The sequence below is a fragment of the Budorcas taxicolor genome, chromosome 3 (genome assembly GCF_023091745.1).
Source record: "Budorcas taxicolor isolate Tak-1 chromosome 3, Takin1.1, whole genome shotgun sequence".
Taxonomy (NCBI): Eukaryota; Metazoa; Chordata; class Mammalia; order Artiodactyla; family Bovidae; genus Budorcas; species Budorcas taxicolor.
In genome coordinates, this window is record NC_068912.1 from 89202738 (window position 1) to 89223441 (window position 20704).

The 20704-nt window shown below is 43.2% G+C and overlaps 1 protein-coding gene across 1 annotated transcript in view; it reads left to right on the forward strand.

Moving 5' to 3' along the window:
- DAB1 (DAB adaptor protein 1) overlaps positions 1 to 20704 on the forward strand; it is a 296632-nt gene that overhangs the window by 227175 nt on the left and 48753 nt on the right. Inside the window, exons 4-8 of the mRNA XM_052637938.1 lie at positions 7624 to 7755; positions 8385 to 8504; positions 8967 to 9005; positions 10580 to 10645; positions 17641 to 17700. Of these exons, the coding sequence (XP_052493898.1) occupies positions 7624 to 7755; positions 8385 to 8504; positions 8967 to 9005; positions 10580 to 10645; positions 17641 to 17700 (417 nt within the window). The remainder of the gene's footprint in view (positions 1 to 7623; positions 7756 to 8384; positions 8505 to 8966; positions 9006 to 10579; positions 10646 to 17640; positions 17701 to 20704) is intronic.

A 20704-nucleotide genomic window follows, 5' to 3' on the forward strand; every position in this document is an offset into this window, starting at 1 on the left:
GCTCAGTCTTGTTTGACTCTTGTTGCAACCGCATGGACTGTAGCCCACCAGGCTCCTCTGTCCATGGGATTTCCTAGTCAAGAATACTGGAGTGGGTTGCCATTACCTACTCCATGGGATCTTCCCAACCCAAAGATCAAACCCGAACCTCCTGCGTTGCAGGTGGACTCCTTACCACTGAGCCACCAGGGAGGCCTTATATCCATATATACATCATGGCAAACTAAAGAATGGTACCACGTGGTAAAGTCCAGGAAGCTTAGTATTTTTATGTAACTTGTATAAATTAGAATACTTTTTTCCAAAAAAATTAGTAGAAGTGAACAAACGTCCAGTTTTTAAAATCACTAGTAAATTCACCATTCAAAGGAAAAACTCCTATTAAGATTTTGTTGAATGTACTTCCAGACTTTTTATACACGTACATATATGGAGAATCATACTTTTTTTCAGAAACAGGATTATATTGAGCATACTATTTGGTGATATGCTGTTTTTCATTCATTAGGATGTTTTAAATATATTTCCACAGCAAAAAGTACATACATTCCCAAGATGATTTTTGGCTAGCTGCATATTGTTTCATCTTATTGCAAAATGCAGTTACTTCAGTGAGTCAGATAATGCTCAACACTTCAGACATTTCTAACTTTTCAGTGTTCTAAACACTGCAGGGAGTATCTCATATCTAAGTCTTTTACCACATCTTACATTATTTATAGATGCTCGGATCCCTGCAAGAGAATCATAAGGTCAAAATTTATGCATATCTTTAATGCTTTGAGATAGCCAATCTGCCCTTCAGAAAAGTTGCACCAAATCACACTCCCACAAGTAACAAAAATAACCATAATGGCCAACATTTACAAAGCCCTTGCAGTACGTGCCTTGCACTGCTCCAAGCCCTTTACGTATACCAGACTAACTCATCAGTCTTTCTAACAGGACCATGAGGGAGGCACTCTTTGTCCCATTGTATCAATACATATATTAATGAAATCCAGTAGCCCAAGAAAGTATCTGTTTCCCCACACTTTTGTTAACACTGAGTATTATGTTTTTGTTTTTGTTTTTTTTTTCATTCTGGTGGAGAAAAGTGGCATCTCACTTGTATCTGGTATATTTTATATGAATCAATTTAATATTTTCAACAACTTTTTGGGTTCTGTATCATTCTTTGTATAATATAAAAAAGAGAAGGCTCAGAAAGTTAGACATTCCCAAAGCTATGCAGTCGATGATACAGATTGGATTTGAATTATGTTCTCTCTGGCTCCAGTGTTAACATTCTTTCCTCTGTTAGCATGCTACCTCTTTAGCTAGAGTCTGGGATCTTTGGAAATCTGGTCTTGTCCTTGAGTAAAACATTCTAGAAGACTGCAGGATGGGAACTTAGAGAAAAATTTACTCTGACCTGCTCCATTGAGCCTCAGATGATGGGGTGCCTGGGGGCTGGTACAGAGGTTGCCTCCCAGCCTTGCTGGCACTGCCATGTAGCAAATGCTTCCAAAAATATGTTGAAAAAGAGAAAGGCCTTTATAATGAGCCTGGGCCTCTCTTTGTCTAGTGAGATTTTAACTACTGTAATTGCCTGTAGTGTGAAGTAGTGTATTTTTCATGTATCTATTTTTATTCTGTATCTATCTGCATATCTGTTTTTTTGTTTTGCTTTTTTGTTAACTCACTTGAATCCTGGTGGGTATTTTTCCTGTGAATAGTATAGCCTCGGGAAACCACACCCTCTCATACACACATATACCCCCACACAATAATAATATGAAGGCTAAATAGGCTAGAATTTATTCTTTAAAAAAAGCTAATGGTAAAGTCTGAGCAGATGACTTTCTAATCCATACTGTATTTAATTGGCTGTATTGAACCATACTACAAATTAAGTCTTCTCCGTAATTTATTCTGTCAGACAATAACCCTGCAAACAATTTGATACTTCATTTAAACATTGGTAAATGGCTCATGGAAATGCTAAGAAAAAAATGGTAATCAGAGAAGGAACCCTCTGTTTACAGAATAAATCCTATGTGAAATATCATGAATTAACCTGATGTAGTCAGTCACTGAGCATTTATTCAGTGACTACCTTGTGCACTGTATGTCTTTGGATAGCTTGGTTCCCCCTTTCTCTCTCTTTTTAAAAAAAAAATTATTTCTTTATTTATTTTGGGCTGTGCTGGGCCGTCATTGCTTTTTTGCGCAGGCTTTCTCTAATTGCAGCCAGTGGGGACCACTCTGTTGCGGTGTGCAGGCTTTTCATTGCAGTGGCTTCTCGTGTTGCACAATGCAGGCTCGAGGCACACGAGCTTCCGTAGATGCAGCTCACAGGCCCTAGAGTGATGACTCAGTAGTTCCGGGGCACAGGCATGTGGAATCTTCCCAGATCAGGAATTGAACCCATTTCCCATGCATTGGCAAGCAGATTCTTATCCACTGAGCTACCAGGGAAGTCCCTTTGTTCCTTCTTCAATGCACGAAACCTTACTTGTGAAGTTGCTCAGTCGTGTCCAACTCTTTGCTACCCCATGGACTGTAGCCTACCAGCTTCCACCATCCATGGGATTTTCCAGGCAAGAATACTGGAGTGGGTTGCCATTTCCTTCTCCAGGAGATCTTCCCAACCCAGGGATTGAACCCGGGTCTCTCACGTTGTAGGCAGACACTTTACCGTCTGAGCCACCAGGGAAACCATAGTTAGCACTTGTTCAAAAGGAACAGTATTAGGACCTAGGATAAGGCTGAGGAGAACCTGACATTATCTTTTTTTTTTTTTTTTTTTTGAAGAGTTAACATCCCAAAGTAGAGAGAAAACATGTGCACAAATGTTCTCCACATGTTTTGTTTTCAGGACCTAAAGGCATCTGCCTGCTTCATTCTTTCTGCCTAGAATGCCCTTTCTCTGGTTTTCTGAGGATTTCCCCTTTATTCTTGGAGACTGAGTCCAAGGTCAGCTCCTTTGTCAAGTCTTCCCTGATGCTCCTGCCCATTTCTCCTCTGCTCCTTTCCTTCTCCAGGGGATCTTCCTGACCCAGGGATTGAACCCAGGTCTCCTGCCTTGCAGGCAAATGCTTTAACCTCTGAGCCGCCAGGGAAGCCCTCTGCTCCTTTACAACACCTTTAATATCAAGTTTGTCTTATTATATTGTGATTGTTAGTTTCTTCACCTGCCTGTTCTTTGAGACTGCAAGGGTCTTGAGGAAGGGACCATGTTTTAATCACTTGGGCAGATGTAGCACTTAGAATGAGACCTAGAATGTATTAGGCACTCAGTAATACAGTTATACGGTGTGAATAACTATATGCATGGACAAATGTGTAACAAAACTAAGAAGGTTGGAGCATCCCAGATAGAAGAGAAAAAGTACAACCCAATAAATTCTAAAGTTGGGAATTATTATTACAGGGAATAGGGGAGTTGAGGAAGGTCCCTAGATGAGCATGATGTTGGAGCTAGGCCTTGAAGCATAGGTATAATATAGTTAGGTAGAGTTGATGAAACATGGTTAGGGTAAGAAGAGGCAGTCAGCAGAGAAAACAACATACATAATGGCACAGAGATGGGAAAGTCCAGAGCCCAAAGGGGATGGTGACCCCTTCAGATTATTTTTATTCCTAGGAGGAAAGTCAGACTGGGTTGGCAAGGCTAATCTCTGAATTGGCCTTGGAATTCTGTAGCAACAATTTCATGCACAATGAGAGGGTTCAGAATAGGAGTAAATGAAGCGGTAGCAGAAAAATCGGGAAGACTCTCTTTTTAAAACCAAATTATCTGCTTTGATTTTTCGGCAGTGGTTTAATACCTAGATTGGGCTTCCCCGGTGGCTCAGATGGTAAAGAATCTGCTTTCAATGCAGGAGACTCTTGTTTGATACCTGGGTTGGGAAGATCCCCTGGAGAAAGAAAATGGCTACCCACTCTAGTATTCTTGCCTGGAGAATCCCGTGGACAGAGGAGCCTGGTGGGCTACAGTTCATGGGGTTGCAAAGAGTTGGACATGACTGAATCACTAATACCTAGATTATGTTTTTCCAAGACAAAAATTCTTTTCCGAAGGAAGGGTGGGGGAAGGGCGACCAGCACCTGCCTTTCTTCCACTCTCTCCCTCTGCCTCTGGCCCAGTATTCTCTGCATCCCCAGAACAACACGTGATGCCTTGAAACTCCCCACAGAAACACTCATGGGATGAAATGGTCTTTTGTTTTTTTCTGTTACCAAGGACTTCACCTCCCCTTTCTGGCCTTGGCTGCTCAGCAGATACTGCAGGTGGCAAGCCCCTGAAAGTGCCCCTCCGGACCAGGTGGTCAAGACCACTTGTTCTCTGAGATCCTAATAGCTGGCCTTGACCCCAGACCTTCTGACTGGTGACCCTTTCTGACCTTAGCAATCTGCTGGGATCCAGAACACCCTCAGTTTGACCTCCTTCCTTAGTTTCCCTTCCTCATCCTAGCTTATCAGGGATCATGGTTTTGTTGTTGATCTATGGAGCCAAGAGTCTAAGGGAAGGAGACCTTGATTCTAAATGACCTTGTTTCCTTTATTCAATGCTTTTCCATTATGAGTAGGGAGAGTGGGGCCTGGATTAAGTATTGGTCTGGCCAGAACACCTTCTGGCCCTCAGTCCTTTCATGAATGAACTCACAGTTAAACTATGTGATGTTTCCTCTGGCTCCACCTGCCTTTGATTTGTGCTGATAAAACCTGCTTGAAGACATGGAGCAATTTGGAGGTTCAGTGAGCAAGTATTTGCAATGTCCTCTGAGTTGCCAAGATGAATATGATAATGTGGGATTAGAAGGATTCTAATATGTTTGTATTTCCAAGGATCTTTATGATGTTTGCATGGTTAAGGTTGGAGAAAGTGGAGACATAATCCCTATCTGACTCTTCGTTTCCAAATGATTGAGCCAATTTCAGAGCAATCCTCTTTAACACGTCATAAAATTAACTATGGGAAAAGATAATGTTACAATATTTTTAAGCCCTTCATGCGCACACACAGCTACACTTTGTGAGGAAATATTAGGTATAATCAGGCATTAAAAATGTTTTGACTTTAAAACACTTAATGAGGATTCACAGATAAATTAAAACATCTCCATCTGCTGTCTGCATAGTAGGTGATATTTTACCATTGCACAATCATCTCCGAATCTAATTCCACCAGGAAGACTTCTAATCGCGGTTTAATTTTAGAGCAATATTCCACTTGGCAATCAATAAAGTGCTGTCGTCAAACTTTGATTTAATAGGCTACGTGGATAACATTCACTGTATTATGCAGAGAAAGAAATACTTGTAGGAAAGAAAGAGAAGGAGGATGCCTTTGTCTCTCACTTTTCTCTGCTTTATCCCATTCAAGCTCACAAAAGCCTCTAAATCAATACCGCCTTGTTTCGTGAATATAAATCTCATCAATTTTACATCATTAACACCATGGAAAAGCTACTCCTCTCTGAGCAGTTTTTCTCTGCTAGATAAATATGCCCTCTTAATAAAGCAGGAACAAATGGATCCTGGTCATTTTACTAATAAACACTTGCTTCTTCCCCAACTTTGTGTCAAAATCAACTAAAATTATGAAGTTGTCTTATGGCCACTTAAGGGGCTAGGGTGACCAAGCAGTGATACCACCCTCCATGCATTATGTCTGGTTGACAGTGGGCAACCTAGACAGGCATGAAACCCACAGGGAGCATCTTAAGAGTAAGAAAGAGGTGAGCGAATGGCTGGCCTCTGGAAGGTAAAGGTGCAACAGCAAATTCTACTGCAGAAATGATTGCTAAGGTCAAAAGCCTGAAAAGATGGCAACAGGCCGGGAATGGACATTTTTGAAGGTCAGGGCCAGCAATCCAGAACTAAGTAATGGTCATCGTAAGAGGCAGGCACCACTGTCCTGAGAGGCTGGCTGTGTGATGTGAGATCTAGATGATTAAAGGATCTGGGAAGATGGAAGGAGACCTGGGAGAAAATCTACTTCAGTGGTTCTCAATATTTTCATAACCAAATTCTCCTCGTGTTAAATTTCTCCTTCCCTTCACAGATTCAGTAACATAGGAGGCTTTGTTCAGTAAAATTCATTTATACTCATTTACTTTCCGATTTGGATTATTTGAATCCATCACTGATTGCCAAAGAGAATCTGCTCCAAGGTGAGCTAAGGGGTACAACAGTAACCAGATATAATTCTCAGCATTTTTATTTGTGTGCACAATAAAAGAAGTCATCTTATTAGGAATAATTATGAATTTATGTTTAGCTTTTTGAAATGTTGAAAATTGTCTGGGACCTCTTTTCATTATTTTTAATGATCCCTATAGATCCAGGACTTTGGGTTAGAAGCCACTGGTCTGGTTCAGAGTTCTCCTTTAATAGAGGAATAAACAGAGATCCAGAGAGATACAGTGAGTGCCTTGTGTTCACGTATAGTGGCTAAAATTCAAGCTTCTTAGCACCCAGTATAATGAAAAGGTCCTTTGTAAGGACTTGAAACACATCCTATAATGCCTAGATACGTATATAAACCTTTACAGAGTGCTGTTTAATGAGGATTATTTTAGGTACATTTAATCTAGAAAAATGACCATAAAGATCACCATCGCTTAACAGGATGGTGGATATTGCTTGTTGAAGTTTAGTTAACAAGGGCAGGAAGGTCAGTTTCAAATGATGTTTGAATTGCTGATCAGTAGTCCCAGTTGAGTTCAACAACTGTGGGTCAGGCACAGCACTAGGTACTAGGATGACAAAGATGAAGACAGAGTCAGGTGTGGAAGGCCAGGATTTAGGAAAATGTATCAGAGAAGGAAGATCCATGAAAGCAGGAGCCCAGGGAGCTGTGTGTGAGGAATCCTTTGGGAGTTCCAGTATGACTAGACTGAAGTTCTGGGAAACATAGAAAAGGGAGGAATCTCCTCTGCAGGGAAAGAAAGGGCAAGTCTTGTTCAGGGGATTTCACAAGGCGGTGTGATTTCAAATGGGCTTTTCAAGAGGAATAGAATTCAGGCAGGTGGGTGTCTTGCAGACAGAGGACCAACACACGAAAAACCTCAGAGGTACGGGTCTAACCCAGTTGGTGACCTGGGACAAAACAAAGGAGGGTGTTTGATCCTCAGGTCAGTCTTATCACTGCCACCTGTTGGAAGATTGTCATAACCGTGCACATCTGTGGTTCTCTGAATGCAAAGGGCACCCCTGGTCTTTGTACAGTGTACCCCGTTCAGCAGGACAAGCAGAGGCCCTGGTTATGTGAGTGTACTAAATATCAATGCAGAGCTCAGACTGGGCTGTGTCATGAGGAAAGATGTGGAAGGAGCCGCTACCACTGAGTGAGGCTGACTGGGCCCGGCAAGCGGAAGAAAGAGCCACCATCACAGCTGCTCACTCAGCATCTGAACAGTCCTGTTTATCTCTCTGGTCACAGCATCAAGACCATGGGAAGGAAGCCTCCATTTCTCAAGGGCAGGCACAGCTCTTTTTTTCCTTCCATCTGGACCAAACAGCTTTTCCAAAGCCCTCTGGGCTTGTTCACACGTAGCAGAAACACATCTCTCATTGATCAACAGCTCGGAGGGAAAGTCCCCTGAAATAGGCTCTTCTTTTTGTCTCTCACAGGCCCTTCAGCATCATCATGCTGTTCACGAAATTTCCTACATCGCAAAGGATATCACAGATCACCGGGCCTTCGGATACGTTTGCGGGAAGGAAGGGAATCACAGATTTGTGGCCATAAAAACAGCCCAAGCGGTGAGTAGCCCCCTTCCAAGGAGGATGCTTTTCCTCGTACCTTTTCTAAGATAGCACAGTCACACCATTAGTCTTCGGGGGCCGATTGTGACATGTGACTCAGCGATGCTGACACTCAGCTTCCCATCTAGAAAAGATAAACAGCCTCGGAGCAAAGAAACAGGCTCACGCCCATCCAGTTGTGTTGTTGTTGCTTTTTCTAATGGGTATTTCGTAATGACTAATTATTTTCCTTTCTGATTAAGCTGGATGGAGGCACACTATACAAATAAGTTTCCTTGTGTTGCTAGCCTCATTTAAAAAGAAAATAAGAGAAAACAAATAGCTGTTTTGCATAAGGCCTACCCTAATTTTATTGTATTCGAAATTACTAATAAATAAAAGCAGTGCCTTTTATGCTTATGATTATTATGAATTTGCAAATATAATTAGTTGAAGAAATGAACTTTAGCCTAGATGCAATTTGCTAAACCAATATAACAAGGTAGAATTAATTAAAGATGGAATGCTTTCAGTTTAATAGAAAAAGGAAGGGCTGCGGGTTGTAGCCAGCAAAAACAAAAATTGGTCGCTGCAGCTCAGTAAGTAACCATCCCCTTATTCATGTGCTTTGCCACCTTTTACTCCAGGCTGAACCTGTTATTCTGGACTTGAGAGATCTCTTTCAACTTATTTATGAATTGAAGCAAAGAGAAGAATTGGAAAAAAAGGCACAAAAGGATAAGCAGTGCGAACAAGCTGTGTATCAGGTATACCTGTGAATTTATCTTGGTACCAGAGACAGCAGGGGCTTAAAATAAACAGATATGAAAACTGACAGTCAAGGCTTCTCCTCCTGCTGCCAAGTAGAAATAAACAAAGATGAAAGGTTCCTGTGTAAATTACAGGCACCGAATGCATGCCATTAGAAATGATCCCTATTCTCTGAGATTCTAGACATATGAGAGAAAGTGAAGTCTTAAAACTGGGGAAGATTTCAGGGGAGGAGATCTAAGGAAAGTCAATTGCATTTGCTTCTTGTTAACAGTGGGGGTGGAGTGGCTACAAGGGTTTTCTTTTTTTTTTCCCTGCCAGTTTTCTGCCTTAATAACCCACCAGCCTCTCCTACCCAGAGCTGGTTTCTTCACTGTCCTGTAATTTCTGAGTACAGTCTCACATCTCTCGCTTTATATCCTCTGCTTTTCATCCTCCCTTCCCTCACTCTGCTGTAGACAATTCTGGAAGAGGACGTTGAAGATCCTGTATATCAGGTAATTTTGGAAACTAGCCGGGGTTGAGGGTCAGGAAAGGCCTGGGCCTGTGGTATAGGCATTTTGTCTCCACTGGCTGCAGAGCCTGGAGAAGGACCAAGATTATTTCTGAAGATGAGGCCTGCCAAGCCCTCCAGGAGCAAATTTCCATAAAAACTAACAGAAGTTTGGCCAGCATCAGTAGCATGGGATTTAGAAATAGGCTTCTCCCTTCTTGCCCCTGCTTCAGCCTTCTCAGCAATCTGTGTAAGTTTGATCCCAGAGCTGAATGTTTGCAAGAGTCCCTTGAATATTCTGAGTTCATTAGAGAGACTGAATAATGAGGTGGCTTCAGTGAGTTAAGAACCAGAGATGGGGACTGACATTTTGGCAACATTTGAACATACATCCAAAGGATGGTTTGTGAGCTGGGGAAAGAACTGGGAGGAGAAGTCTCTCTGGCCCCTGATTGTCCAGGCTGCCCCCCTGACTCCCTGGCTCATGCCAGAGGGGCTTTTATGAGTGGGGGAACAGGAGATCCCACAGATGTGCCTGCCCGTAGCTTTCTCTGCACTTTCTTCAAGGTTGCAGCCTAAGTGTGGGTAGAGATGGCTTCTCGTGGGTTCAAGTATATGCTGTGTTTTAACAGATGCAGATGAGAGAGGAGGCCTCTCCCACTCTGTGCTTATTCCCAAGGAGAGAAAGCAGCCAAACATTTGACTTATGGGACATAAAAGACAATCTGAAATGTACATTTCTAACTGGGACACACGTGGGTTCTATATGTGTGTCACACACGCATTCTGTAGTTTCACAGAATGCATAGTTTCACACGAAAGCTGCCACTGCTATGATGAAAAGAAAATAATATGGATAAGAAATTAATAGAATCTGAATAATTTGAAAGAGAAGAAGTATCTAACATGGATGTAAATTAAAGTCAAAGGTGCATTTGATGTCAGGCTTTGTTTTAGAATACAAGGGGTGTGGATTCGTCTATAGTATGAGCTCAGCCCCTGGCTCATGGGCTCGGAGAGTGAAGAACATAGTCCTTTTTGAAATGGCCCAGTCTTTTAGAGTCTGAAACGTGTATATGGAAAATTTGACTTCAGTATTTAAAACTGAGAATATAAAGTAAGGTGATATGTATGAGATGAAGGTGTTTGCGGCTTCTAAGCACATCAGAATTGGCTTAGGACCGTGGGCCTTAGGGAGCAAAGGGGAGAGACCGCTGTAACCCAGAGTTGGCAAAGTTGGAGTCCCAGGAGACATCATCCCCACACAGCAGTTCCCACACAGGGAGACACTGCTGAGATCAGTGCCACTGAAGGAAGGGGTTATATCTCCAGAAAGGTCTGCAGCGCCTACGCAGTCCTGACTAAAAGGCTGACCATCGGACCACGGCAATTTTCCTTAGAAGAGGCAGGAATGTGCCAGGCCACGTAGAATGTCAGTAATGTCTCTTCAGGGTGTTTTCTCTTGTGCCTGTGTCTTTAATGCTTACTACAATTTGTATCCTGAATTCCAAATGCTTTTTTTTTTTTCCCTCTTTCATTTTCTCCTTAACTTTTCTTCTCTGGCTGCTGCTGTCATAGTACATTGTGTTTGAGGCTGGACACGAGCCAATCCGTGATCCCGAAACGGAGGAAAACATTTATCAGGTATAAATTACTTTCCTCTCCTTCCTTAGCACCGCCACCAGTGAACGCACAGAAGGGGCTGAGCCACCAGGGGCTCTCTTCTCACTCCCAGTCTCCACCTTGCTCTGTTGGTCTCGTCCTGTGCTTGCTAAAATACCTCTGTGTGAACTGGCTCCTAGTTCCCTGCCATTTGCCAGTAGTTTTCATGCTTGATCATTGACATGTTTAATGGCCAACTGGGTAGAATATTTTAATTTTTAATGGATCTTAACTATTTTCAGTTGACACAGAAATCAAACATTCCCTTTTACTAAATTAATCCTTTGGAGGGTTGTTGTTCAGAATATGAGGATCCTTCATTTCTCAAAAGAACATGCTGTTGAATTTCTTTAAAAAGTCAACTGCACCACTGAAAATGAAGGCCAAATTCAAAAATGCTGTTTGGAGACAACACTGGGAATGTTAACTGAATGAAAGAAAGTTGAGCTAAAGGTTTTACTCCTTCTGAAGGGAAGGTAAATTAATATTCTTAAAAATGTCTGCTTATGTGAAGAAGCCTAAACACACATTTTTTAAAATTTATTTTACCAAAGTATAATTGATTTACAACGTTGTGTTAATTTCTGCTATACAACACGATGGTTCATTTATACAGGTATATGCCTTCTTTCTCATACTTTTCTATTATGGTTTATCACAGGATATGGAACATAGCTCCTTGTGCATTACACAATAGGACCTTGCTGTTTATCCATTCTGTAGATAACAGTTTGCATCTGTTAATCCCAAACTCCCAATCCTTACCCCCACCCCCCTCCCTTGGCAACCACAAGTCTGCTGTACACTTTTAAACTCGTTAATTCTCCTAAATATGCTGTAAAGTAGGTATTTTAATGCCACTTTTTCAAGGGGAGACTGAGGTTCTGAGAGGTTGAGTAGCTTCCTCAAGGCTGTACAGCTGTTAAGAGCTGGGACCAAACCCACGCTGCTTCCCCTGTGCTTTTCCACCAAAGAATCCGTGTAATTACAGCACAGCCACACATCAAACAAATGTGCGACCTCCAATTTTTCATTAATTAGAATTTTAGCCCTAATTTAAAATATAAACATTATGGAAGCAGGAAAAATTTTAATGTATTTAAATAAGTAATTTTAATTTTCTTAATTTACTCAGTTGTGTGGTCTGTTATTCTGCCTTGGGCATGCATTACTTGTGTAATAAAAGTAAAACATATTTTCAGTTTTCATCAAATGCACAGAATTCTAAATGACTAAAGTATATAAGTTCTACCAGCACCTCAGTTTAACCAGCCCTAGGGGGTAATGATCTATTTCTATCCACAGGTTCCATCTGGGTTCACGTGCGAGCTTGCTCTTTGAGAATTTGTCTAAAATCATTACTTACAAAATTTCTGTGTTTGAACAGAAAAGTTGCATATCTGTCCTCAGTGTCAAATTTTAAAGTCCAACATTGCAGTGTCTCAGTATTGATACTGAACCAAACTTGGGTCCACAGACAAATCTACTGACACTGGATTATGGTGAAGGAAAGAGCAGAGTTTATTGCAGGGCACCAAGCAGGGAGCCTGGGGCTGCTAGTACTCAAAACACCCAAACTCCCCTCAGGAAAGCATTTTAAAGGTCAGGTGAGGGAAGGCAGTTGCAGGGTATGCGATCAGCTTGTGCACAACTCTCTGGTTAATCATTTGGTAACAGGATGGTGTCACAGTATCGTTCCTTAGGCATCAGTAGGTCTGGGCGCTACATGCTTATGGGCATCAAGTAGTTAATTTCTTCAATTTGTTGGCAGTTTTAGCATCTGCAGAACAGCTCAGGAAATGTGTATCAGATCCTATTATCTAGGTACTTCCAGATGATACGAGGCAGGAGCCTGTTCTGCGAAGGCCCGTTAGGGTCCTGCTCAGTTACAATGTGACGCCAGTCATCTGAGGAAGAGAGAGAACCTTTAAAAATAAAGTTAGGTTTTCCAATATAAGAGGTTCTTGAATTTGGACTTACTGTAGTTGGCAGGGCTTCTTTTGTGCCCTGTCGAGGTCTCTGGGGGGCAGTCTAGTGTACTAGGAAGAACTGGCTTTGGGAAGCAGGGAACTGGGATATAATTCTGACTCTGTCACCACTACCTTTGGCTAAGGGGTAGCAAGCAAGGCACTTGCCCCCTCTGAGACTCAGTTTCCCCAGTGATAAAGTAGGAGAATAAGTTCTCCCTAAATCACATGTAGGCATGAGAATGGAACAAGATCACAAGGAGACTGTAAAGAAGAGGTTTCACCCCAGGTCACACGCTGCATCTGCAGCCATTAAGCCACCATGTCAGTCCCTTTCCTTCTCTGGGCCTCAGTTTACTTATCTATGAAATGAGCAAAGAAGATGGGAGTTTCTCCTGGGCATGGCCCTTTTCTGTTCTTTGCAGCTAGTGCCTCAGCACAGGACTGTTAGAGAAGCATGCTACCTTGCTTTACAGAGCAACAAGACTTAGAAATGCTGTGCGTGTGTGTGTGTGTGTGTGTGTGTGTGTATAGTTTTGGTAACATTTCTCAAACAAGGTCTCTGTGAACGGAGGCTTATGTACCGTATCTTCTATGTCTCATAGCTACCCCAAGTGGCTTGAGTCATAATTCCCACTTTACAGATGAGGAAAGAGAGTGTCACAGACATAACATGTGTTACCCAGGCTTACAGAGCTAGCAAGAGGTAGAACCTCCCACTCGCTGCCTTCTGTACATAAATAAATAAATCCAAGGGCTCTTTTCAGTTCAGAATATCCTTGATGATAAGTTTTACGAATAGATTCTATATAGGTTTCAAGTCAGTATCTAAAAGTCACCCTTATGTTAACAGTTCTGACATCCAGGATCTTCCCCTCTGTCCATAATTAATAGGAAGTACCATTTAAGGGAATGACTGTTTTATTGCTCTCTGTTGGAAGGGCCTCTGGTCATCTTTCTCTCTTGTCTTGCCAGTCCACTGGGCCTCATTTTGCTTTACAGGAAATAAGCTCTTGGGCCTGAAGATAGCCTGTGCTTTTAAGGAGCTGCTATTGGGAGCCTCAACATTTTTTAAGGCCTACAAGTGTCCCATATTTATTCTTCCTGGGTAGACTTCAATGTTTCTTATACTTCGGCTTGGTCAAGGTAGTCTCAGATTTTATTTTATTTTGTTTATCCTCTGTTTTCTGGAATGAGGGCCTAAGGTTTTAGCTGTTTTGCGGCCTCAGGAGAAGTACCTAACTTTTGTGTCTCAATTTCCTGGGCTACAGAACATAGATACTATAGCCTCTGCTTCTAGAAGTGATATGAATATGTGAAGCAAACAGGACAACACTTGGTACATAGTAGGTTTTGTGTAAATGTCAGTTCCTTTCACTTCCTAATGCCATCAATATCAGTTGCTGCTTGAGACGTCTTATGATGATGTATTAAGTGAAGTAGAACATGACTTGTTCACCTTATCTTGTCAGAGAGCCCAGTGGAAAGCTGCAGCCTCACTTGACTTTGCTATTTATAACTCCAACACAAGGGAGGGAGAGACTCTTGAGTAAATGTCACCTCTCTTTGAGGATCAGTAGTCTCATTTTCCAAACTGGATTCATAATAATAATAATTGTCTTTCTGTTTGCATGCCTCAGAAAAAATTATTAGTTGTCTTTTTTAAAACAACTCAGAACCCCACAGTACAAAGCGTTTTTACCCATCACTTAATTCTGACCCTTCCAACAACCTGGTGAGGTGAGAACAGTTGTAATAACTACCATTTTAAATGTGAGAAATTTAAGTCCTTCGTACTTAAGTGATGGGCCCAAGGCCAGAGCCTCTGATTTTAAAACCTAGTGTTCCTTCAGACTTTAGCAAGCTTCCAGCATCCATCACAGCTTGCCAAGGGCACATTCTCCAAGTTTGTTCATTCGAAAATCATTTTAATTACCCAAGATTTGTTACACATTGTTATTTTAAAACGACATGTCTCTAATCCTATGTCACCCAGCCGTCAACCTGCCCCTCTGCACTATTAATATATCGCTGCACTGAAAGTGTCTTCTGTATGGATGGTCCTTAATGTATAGTTTTTAGAGTAATTTCATTTATTCGTTCAATAAATAGTTATGTATGGAGCACCAGCCTGTGCTGGGTGCATCAGGATGTAATAGCGACACACAGCCTGGTCCCCACCTTCAAGGTGTTTGTAGGTAACCCCTTGGATACTCATGGCAACCAGATAAGGAAACAGGTTCAGAGAACAGTGACTTCTCCAGGGTCATAGAGCCTGTGGCAGAGCCAGGATTAGGAACCAGACCTTCCACCTCCTTTTGGTCCAGGACGGTTATCACTCTATACAACATCATATTACTGAGATGGTCCACAGATGGGACATACCAGTTAAGGGAAGATGAGAGCCAAGACCAAGGCACTGTCTGGTCTTCATCCTTTTAGTGTTTCTGCTAGGCTTTCTGTCTTTAGCACATATGTGGTAAATGTGTGATGCTTAGAAGGTTCTTGTTTAACCAGTTATTTACAGGTGGGGAAACAAAGATAATAAAATATCTACTGAGCCCTCAGCAGGCTTATAAATCAGTCAGGATTCAGAGTGACTGGGAAGCTGCAGTGTGGTTTGACTGTGTATTTATCTTACAAATAAAGCTCCTTTTACGCCCTCCTTCAGTAGCCTGATGACTTTTCCATCTCCCCCAGTGAGACAGGGAGCGCTGATAAGTCAGGGGCCGTATTCATCTTGTTCACCACATCATCCTAGGAAGAGCACAGAGCGCAGACACTTAGTAGGTTCTTGGTAACTTTTATTTCTTAATGAAAGGATGCACCAGATATTACGAGTACAGAGGAATGCTCCACCATGATGGAGGAATGCTCCACCCAACATGATGTTTTAGCTGAAATAATTCTTAAAAGACAAACAGGCAGGCTGATATCTCACCCATGGGACAGCCAAGCCGAAAAGCTTTTTCAATTATACACAGTTCGGGTTTCTCCATCCTACTGCTTCTCCTCCATTTGCAGGCATAATTGAGAGTCAGCTGTGGTTCAACTTACTAAGTGCCCATAGTGAGCAGTGAATTGCAGGGAAGAGAAAAACACTGTTCATTTTGCTCAGGCAAGGGTGAGCTGCTAGTGAAAATAAAAGTGAGGGCTTGTAATTTATTGGCCCTTGTTAACAAGGACTCTGTAGGCATTCTTAGAGGGTTCCTTTTGGAGGGAGCTTACTTATCCGGAGCAAAGAAATTACATTCTTCATGGGCTGCCTGCAAACTAAAGTCTGCAGGAGTAACTCTGAAAGTGCATCTTCTGCACAGCCATGCTCACTCAGAGTCCTGTTGGTTTGCCAGGATGTGCACGAGCTTCCAGGAGTATAGAATGGATGTCAGAGGACAAGAAGCACCCAAGTCTCCTATGGGAATGGTGGGAACAGGGGGGAGCTGTGGCTGTCTGTATAATGCAATAGTTCAAGGCAGACCGTGCAGGCTGATGCTCCTGGCCTCCCACTCACAGAGATTAAAGGAGGATGTATGTGAACATAAATGTTTAGAATACTGCCTGGCACATAGAAAATGCTCTGGCAGTGTTAGCTCATACCGTTAGTGATAGATGTCTTGTTCCATAGCCAGAATGAGATACCTTTGACTCTGATCACTTCCTAGCTATGAAACTTTGGGCAAATTTCCCTAACATCTCTGAGCCTCACTCTCTACTACTTAAAGTGGATATTTTAATACCAACTTCTCAGGGTTAGTATAAAGATTTTAAGGTAAGTGAGAGTGCAAATGGCAAAGGGACTCCAGGAATAAGCTCAAATTCTTCTCTAAGCTGGTCCAAGCCTAAAAGATAATTTTTCTTAACTATTCTCCACAATCCTCGATGATATGCTTACGTAGCAGACACCTGCTGAATGACTACTGGCTCTTATGTGCCATGCCTGCTTTTAAGGGGCTCCCTGTCTGATCAAAGAGAGACCAGTTATCAGACAGAAAACCACTACTTGCTGATCCCTCCCATGGAGGGTTTGAGTTAAGCTTTGCTAGTCGCTGAGGATGAACTGGTGTCAGAAACTGGAATGTTTCCGAGCAAGGCCCCTGATAGATTCATTTGAAAAGTATTCCACAAGTCCATTGTTATTCACATGTATTTGGGTACCTATTTACATAATATATCAATGGCAAAAGACATTACCGTTCTAACACTTGACAGTATGATGGTGCCAAATAGACTTTTATTATTTACTCTCTTTTCTCTTTGATGTATAACCTAAACAAGAAGCAGAGCTGAAGTTCCCATTTCAGTGAGGAGCTAAGTGACTTGCTTAGGGCTTGACAGTGATCACATGGCCCAGTATGGCCAGATGGAAGAGGAAGAGGAGAGGGAGGAAAGAAGTTACAGAGAAGTGTTGGAAAACCATCGGAGAGTTTTTCGATTCTAGTCGCATGCTTTTCCTGCCATGGATGGACCCTTTCCTTAAAGAAAAACCTTTGGCGATTATCAGATAGTATGTGAGTGATCCCAGCAGAAGCTGTATTTTGTTTTAGGACCTGGGTATTTGTTGAATTTTAAATAACCTGGATCTCAAATCAGCCCGGAGTACTTCAAGCTCAGTTGAAAACTGTTTTTAACAACTTTAGGCAACTCCTAGCACCTCCCTGGCATCATTTTTGTCTTTGGTGAGATGATTATTTTTTTCAACACATGATCTCTGAGGCCTCTGCCTTTTGCATCCTCTGCTGTGGTACTGTGAGGAGTCCAGTGGCAGAGACATCCTGCAAACCTTTGCGGAATGATTCACACCCCCTCTCCTCCTCCAGCTTGCCTGAGAGAAGGAGTCTGGCCTGATATTTTCATGGTACCAGCAGCTCCTTCTTCTGCTGGAAGTTGGCCCCTCAGGCCTCAGGGGCTGAGTTCACACACACTTAGCCAGTGGAAGGAAAGCCTGGTTGCTTTGTTCTTCAAAAGCAGAGTACCAGAGTGTTTTAACTGTTGAATTTGATTTTTTCATAGGTTCCCACCAGCCAAAAGAAGGAAGGTGTTTATGATGTGCCAAAAAGTCAACCTGTAAGTGTAAGTACATCTCCTCTCTTCTGCTGGGTCCCCACAACCTGGCTTTAGACCGAGGCTTGGTCTTCAATCCGAGGAAGGGAGTCCACAATCCGCTCTTATGGATATGGATCACCACCTATACGGCTTTGCTGAGGACGGCATGCTGGTGACTCCTCAGTGGGTGAGGGGAAGGGGGTTAGAGGTGGAGATGATGGGGCTGAGTCTGCATGAAGGTCTGGCTCCCTGAGTGGTAATCTGCTGAATCATGAAAACTCTTATGTCCAAGAGATTCAGAGTCTCAGGTGTTTTATGGAAAAAGTCTCCAGCCAAAGACTCCATGATGCCTGGTCAAGTAGGGGCAGTTCTTGGTTCTGGGAAGAGAGTTGTCCACTCAGTTTGAAAGTGGTCAAGAAGCTTTGGAGAGACAGAACAAGGGCTGGCCAAGGCCTTTGGAGTGTGTTAAGAGTCCAGTCAGTGATCAGCACACTATTTAAGAGGCCATGTGTTGTCAGCTTGCAGAGAACCCAGGGGGCCCGCTGCACCTGGACCCTATCTGCTAGGGGGACTCCTGGAAGTCTGAGATACAAAGGAAAATGTTCAGTTGTGTGTCACTGCTGGGCTCAGAACCATGCTTGAGACCTTCAGTGGCACTCAGAAGGCACCCCCTACCTAACCCAGGCAGCCCTGAGGAGCCAGTGCAGGCTTTGAGTGGGGGGAACTGTGACTTTGCCTCAGCTTGTGTAAAAGAACTGGGGTGTGCTGTTGACTTCATTCAGCCATGGGTGGGAGGAGCACCAGTTCTTAAGTCATACTGACCCTCAGGAACCCAGCTCTGGTCCTAACAGAGCTGTTGTGAGACTAAATGACCTCATCTGGAACACTGTTATCAGTCCTGGACCCTACACCATGAGAGACATAGAGACAGCCCCGTATGTTTCAAGATAGGATTAATAATGGGGTTTGAAACCCAATTGGGTGAACAAGTAGCAGAAGGACCTGAAAACCTTTGGCCTGGAGAAATGAAACCATGACTATGGAGGTGGGCATCCCTAGGACCATTAAATGGAAGAGGGATTATACTGTTCTGTATCTGCCAACTCTTGGAACTGAGACAGGGTGGGTGGCCCTACAAGAAGGTCAGTTCTAACTCCAACTAAGGGTGATCTCCTGATGGCCAGAACTGCTCAAGGGTACAAGCTCCCCATCACTGGAGCTGTACAACCAGAGCCTTGAAGGCCACCTATCAGAAAGATGATGGGCTGAAGGTGGGGGGAGGGGCGGGGATTCACACATTGAATGGCCAGAGGGGCAAGCCTTTGATACCTTTTCCAAGCCTGAGTTTCTGGATTCCTCCAATCAGGAGTCTTTCTGGTCCCTTCTTACCCTCCCCTGGCTCCACTCCCCTTTTTCCTAGTAAACTTTCTTTCTGACTTATTTCCATTTCTCTATCCACTCTGCCAGTATCTTGAAACCATCCTATCCCACCTAAATACAGCTTCCAAAAGTCCATGCATGTTAGTTTTGGTAAGAAGATATATCTGAATACCAGCCCCTTTAAAAGCGCCGAGTGTAGAGACAGAGCAGAAGGCATGCAGTGTAGGGCCGTTCAGAAAAAGCAGTTTTTCCCTCAGAGGCCTTTGCATTTAATCAAGCCTGCTTGTCACCAAGACACCGGTCTGCTCTTCATGCTTCAATTTGGTCCAGCCCCCACTGCACAGCTCCCTCCAGTTCAATTTGTGCCTAAATTGCCTTACTTGCCCCTAACGGGCTTAGATACATGAGGAAACATGCTCCATTTGCTGCCTTGGTTTTGTGAATTTATTAACCAGTCTGGCCACACCACCTCCATGCTTAGTAGCTCCAAAAAAAGAAAAAGAAAATCCGGAGTTCTCAACCTGACATAGACGGCACTCGGGTCCCAGCCTCTGCTGTAACTTTGGCCTGCCTCATCCTGGTCCAGCTCCACTGGACTCCTCAGCTTCCCGAAGCAGTCACACCCTCCCCACCCTCCCTGCAGCCCTCCCCCAACATCCTGCCTTGTGTTTTGGGGAGTCTTTCTTGATTCTCCCAACAGTGTCAGCACGTCGCCCCTGCATTTGTGCCTCCACACCTGTCATTCCTCCAGGAGTAGACCACGCAGTGTTGGAATCCTTCCTCAGGAGCTTCTGGGAGCTTCCTGAGGTCCTTGTGTTACCAGAAGCAAGCCCAGGGCCTGGTTCGTAGCAGCCAGACACAACACGGCTACTCTAGGGATAGTCAACAGATATATGAGTGCTTCTTCCTTGTAGAAGGGATTTATGAAAATTCTTCCTATTTTTTTTTTTTTTTTTTGATGAGAATTTCCTGCTTCTCTGATTCCAAATAGTCATTGAGGACGTATGCTAAGGTTTTGCTTAGAAAATGTCGAGGTTGCCTGAATGCCCCGCAGTGGCTTCCAACCCATTGTTGCCACAGACTCTCAGAAGCATCTGATGGTGATAATGGCTTTTCCATGAACTATCTCAGTATTTCTAAAAATCTGAGAGACGGAGAAAGTGAAAAGCATAGTCTCAAGTTAGAGGCAGATGGATGCACCTGGAATCTCAACTCCTGTCTATCCTTACTGCCTGTAAGGCTTCTGATAGGTCTCCTTGCCTCTGAGGCACAGTGTTCTCATCTTCCAAAAGGAGTTACTGATACTAACTTGCAAGGTGATTTTGAGGATAAAATAGTCTGTGTATTGGAAAGTTGTTCCCACTTGCCTAAACCTCTCGGAGATGTCTTATGTATCCTGTGTCCCCCTTGCTCTGACGTCTTCCCTTGCTCCAGGCTTCCCCCCAAAGCCCCTCCTCTCTGCCAAGTGCCTTTCCCCAGGATATATCTATGCTCTGAGAATCCCTGCCATACTGTCGCTGTTCACACCTTCACCATCTGCTCCTTACCCAGAAACACAAACCAAAGACAGCCAGGCATCTTCCAGGGGAATCTGGGGGCTCCTACAAGTTTCCCACAAGAAGGGAGACTGCCCAGTGGTCTGTTAGCCTGG